Below are 3,893 nucleotides of genomic sequence, written 5' to 3' on the forward strand. Positions count from 1 at the left end.
ATTTTTTAATTTTTGCATTATTTTTAGAATTAAAGTAAAATAAAATAAAAAAAATAAAAAATCTCAAAAATAACTTTATTTAGTTATTTATTTTTTAACTAAAATTATTAAAATAAAATAAGAATAAAAATATATCATATTAAACATAAGTATAAATATTTAGTATTGATAAACAAGTTAAAATTTAGGGAAGATAAAAAATCATGTGTCTATAAATGTCTAATTGATAGATAATGTGACTCGTTAAAACCTTATTAGAAAAACTGAATGGGAAAAGAAAATATAGTGAAGGAAAAAAAAAATACGCATGTACAGCATTCTTGTTATACAAGTCGATAGCTACATAAATTGTGAAATTCAAAAATTAGTTGAATATTACACACACACACAATAATTAAATAAGAAATCTAATATTTCAAAGAGATACATAATAAATTAGTCTTACAGGTCTCAGTCAACTCCCTCGCTGCAACCTCTGAGCCTATCATTGCAAAAATAGCCAAAAGAAGGCCAAGAAATAGAAATGCCTTAGAACCCATCATTTTTTTTCTTCTTCAAAGCTTAGTTAGTTTAATTAAAGGATGAAGAAATTGATGCAAAATTGGGTTCTATTTTTATACTAAGAATTGAATGTATTAGAGACTCAAGTATTTCAAACGGATCACTTATCAGTCGAATTATCAAAGCACAATATCTTGCCCAGCCGATACGCCACGTAATCGAGTATATTTCTTCTGTTTTAATTTAGTTGTACGCCACGTAATCGAGTATATTTCTTCTGTTTTAATTTAGTTGTCTTTTTTTTTGTTCGTTTAAAAATGAACGTCTTCTTCTATTTTTTGGCATCTCTTTTAATTTTCTACGTGATATATTTAAGATAGTAAGATTAAAAGACATTATCTTAAGTTTAATACAACAAGATGCTAAAGTTTTGTTTGTTTTCTCAAACTTCATGCCAAGTCGAAACTAGAAAAACAAATTGAAACATAGGGAGTAATATTTATCTACGTTTGTGATGTGCACTAAATCAAGATTGAATAAACACAAACTACTTATCTAATGCTAAAATAAGAGGTTCTTAAATCTTACTAAAACACAAACTGCTATAATTACAAAGTTTTGAAATTTGAAATACCTAAAGTTTAAAACTTTTCTCAAATAGGCTCTAAGTGCTCAGAAAATGTTTGAAGTATTGCAATCATTTTTGATGGTGAGTGATCAATAATTACCTTTCCATATTCCACCTTTGGGTAGAGATTTTAAATTAGAACTTGAGATGAAATTACTTTTATTAAATTGTAACCATAGTTATATTCGTCATAGATTTATATTCGTTGTAGAAAAAATTTAGTTAAATTGCAACATATGATATATCTGAATCCATTATTATAAAAATACAATGATTTCAATGTTAAGAACTTACTATTAAACTCATAAAGTTTAAATCTTTAATCTGTCCCTCTTTTATATGTCAATTTGAATCAATCTGATCTCCAAGCATATACCGGATATCATATGAGAAAAAAGAATAAGAAGTATTAAGTTATAAGAAACACAATTGCAAAACACTTGTCAGCTTTATTTAAAGACATACGTAATATATAAATGTGTCATTTAATTTAGATTTGACTGACATTTACAGCCTTTAATTTTAGATGGGCATAAGTAATTAAGCACTTGAACTTGTATAAAGTGGAACAGTAGAAACACACAATTAACATGGCATAATATGTGTCATACATGGTTCGAGACTCGAGTGTATCTCATGACTCGAATCGACACGTAAAATGTATGTATCCACATATTCAAATTTATATACAAGTTTAATTGATTATACAAGTTTATCGTTCACCCGCCACCAAAAATAATTGCAATACTTCAAAAATATGAAGTAGAAAACTATCCCAACCAAAGATTTTCTGAGCAATTAGAGCTTATTTGAGAAAACTTTTAAATTTTACGTATTTTAAAACGTGTTTCCATAAAGTACTTTGTAATTATAGCAGTTTGTGTTTTAGTAAGATTTATGAACCTCTTTTTTTAGCATTAGATAAGTAGTTTGTGTTTATTCAATCATGATTCACAGTACATCACAAACGTAGATAAATATTACACCTTAATCTTATGTTTCAATTTTTTTTTCGAATTTCGACTTGGCATGAAGTTTAAGAAAACAAACAAAACTTTCAATTTTGTAGTATTAAACTAAAGATAATGTCTTTTAATCTTATTATCTTAAACATGTCACGTGAAAATATAGAATTAAGGAGTTGCCAAAAAGAGAAGAAGACGTTCATTTTAAGACGAACTAAAAAAAAACACAAATAAATTAAAACAGAGATAGTATACTCGATTACGTGGCGTATTGGCTGGGCAAGATATTGTTCTTTGATAATTAAACTGATAAGTGATCCGTTTGAAATACTTCAATCTTTAATAAATTCAATTCTTAGTATAAATAGAACCCAATTGTTGCATCAATTTCTTCATCCTACAATTAAAATAACTAAGCTTTGAAGAAGAAAAACAAAATGATGGGTTCTAAGGCATTTCTATTTCTTGGCCTTATTTTGGCTATTTTTGCGATGATAAGCTCAGAGGTTGCAGCGAGGGAGTTGACTGAGACCCGTAAGACTAATTTATTATTTATCTCTTTGAAATATTAGATTTCTTATTTAATTATTGTGTGTGTGTTTGTGTGTGTGTAATATTCAACTAATTTTTGAATTTCACAATTTATGTAGCTACCAAATTGGATAAGGGATATAAGGGATATGGCGAATATAACAGCGGATATAAATCACCTAGTGGCGAGTATAAACCCTCGTATGATGAATATAACTATGGTTACAAATCTCCTGGTGACAAATATAAATATTCACGTGATGAATATAACTATGGATACAAGTCTCCTGGTGGCGGGTACAAATATTTAGGGGATGAATATAACAAAGGATATAAATCCTCTGGTGGTGAATATAAATCTGCTCATGGCGAATATAACTATGGATACGAATCTCCTGGTGACGGATATAAATATTCAGATGACGAATATATGAATGGATATAAATCCCCTGGTGGCGAATATAAATCTCCATACGGTGAATATAACAAAGGATACAGATCCTACGATGGCGAATATAACAATGGATATAAATCCCCTAGTGACGAATATAAATCTCCGTATGGCAAATATAACAAAGGATACAAATCCTCCGATGACGAATATGATAGAGGATATAAAGCCTCCGATGGCGAATATAACAAAGGATACGAATCCTCGGATGGCGAATATGATAAAGGATATAAATCCTTCGATGGCGAATATAACAAAGGATACGAATCCTCCGATGGCGAATATGACAAAGGATACAAATCCTCCGATGGCGAATATGATAAAGGATACAAATCCTCCGATGGCGAATATGACAAAGGATACAAATCCTCCGATGGCGAATATGATAAAGGATACAAATCCTCCGATGGCGAATATGACAAAGGATACAAATCCTCCGATGACGAATATAACAAAGGATATAAATCCTCCGATGGCGAATATAAACTACCAGGTGGAGGCCATGATTAAATGACTTGCCAATCCTCACAATAAGGCATCATGTACTATTATAAAACACTTGTCTATCTATGTAGTGGCAAGATCAATACTTTGTAATAGTCTTGCTACTTTAGATCTTGTTGTAAAAAGTATGAATAAAATACCATTCAGTTCATATGAATGGTTGATCGTGTAATAGCTTGTTGTATAATATATTATGATACGAGTAATATATTTTCATAACTTACGTCTCTTCTTTTTCACAGCTTATAGCAGGTAACAAATCTTTTCTTTATATTAAGGGTGTCAAACGGACCGGTTAAAATCAGTCCGGTTG

General features: G+C 29.7%; 1 protein-coding gene and 1 pseudogene across 1 annotated transcript; both read left to right on the forward strand.

Moving 5' to 3' along the window:
• LOC124896947 overlaps positions 1-3,893 on the forward strand; it is a 48,019-nt pseudogene that overhangs the window by 35,123 nt on the left and 9,003 nt on the right.
• On the forward strand, positions 2,467-3,799 carry LOC107864371 (cold and drought-regulated protein CORA). Its single transcript, XM_016710728.2, has 2 exons — positions 2,467-2,628; positions 2,745-3,799. The coding sequence occupies exons 1-2, from the start codon at positions 2,532-2,534 to the stop codon at positions 3,584-3,586; spliced, it is 939 nt and encodes a 312-aa protein (XP_016566214.2). The 5' UTR covers positions 2,467-2,531; the 3' UTR covers positions 3,587-3,799.

The sequence above is a fragment of the Capsicum annuum genome, chromosome 3 (genome assembly GCF_002878395.1).
Source record: "Capsicum annuum cultivar UCD-10X-F1 chromosome 3, UCD10Xv1.1, whole genome shotgun sequence".
Classification (NCBI taxonomy): Eukaryota; Viridiplantae; Streptophyta; class Magnoliopsida; order Solanales; family Solanaceae; genus Capsicum; species Capsicum annuum.

What these genes read in the sequence shown, in the direction of transcription:
- LOC107864371 (XM_016710728.2), top strand. Translation starts at nt 2,532, where the DNA reads ATGATGGGTTCTAAGGCATTTCTATTTCTTGGCCTTATTTTGGCTATT. An exon ending in GAGGGAGTTGACTGAGACCC is followed by an intron (nt 2,629 to 2,744) that starts GTAAGACTAATT and finishes CAATTTATGTAG; the next exon opens with CTACCAAATTGGATAAGGGA.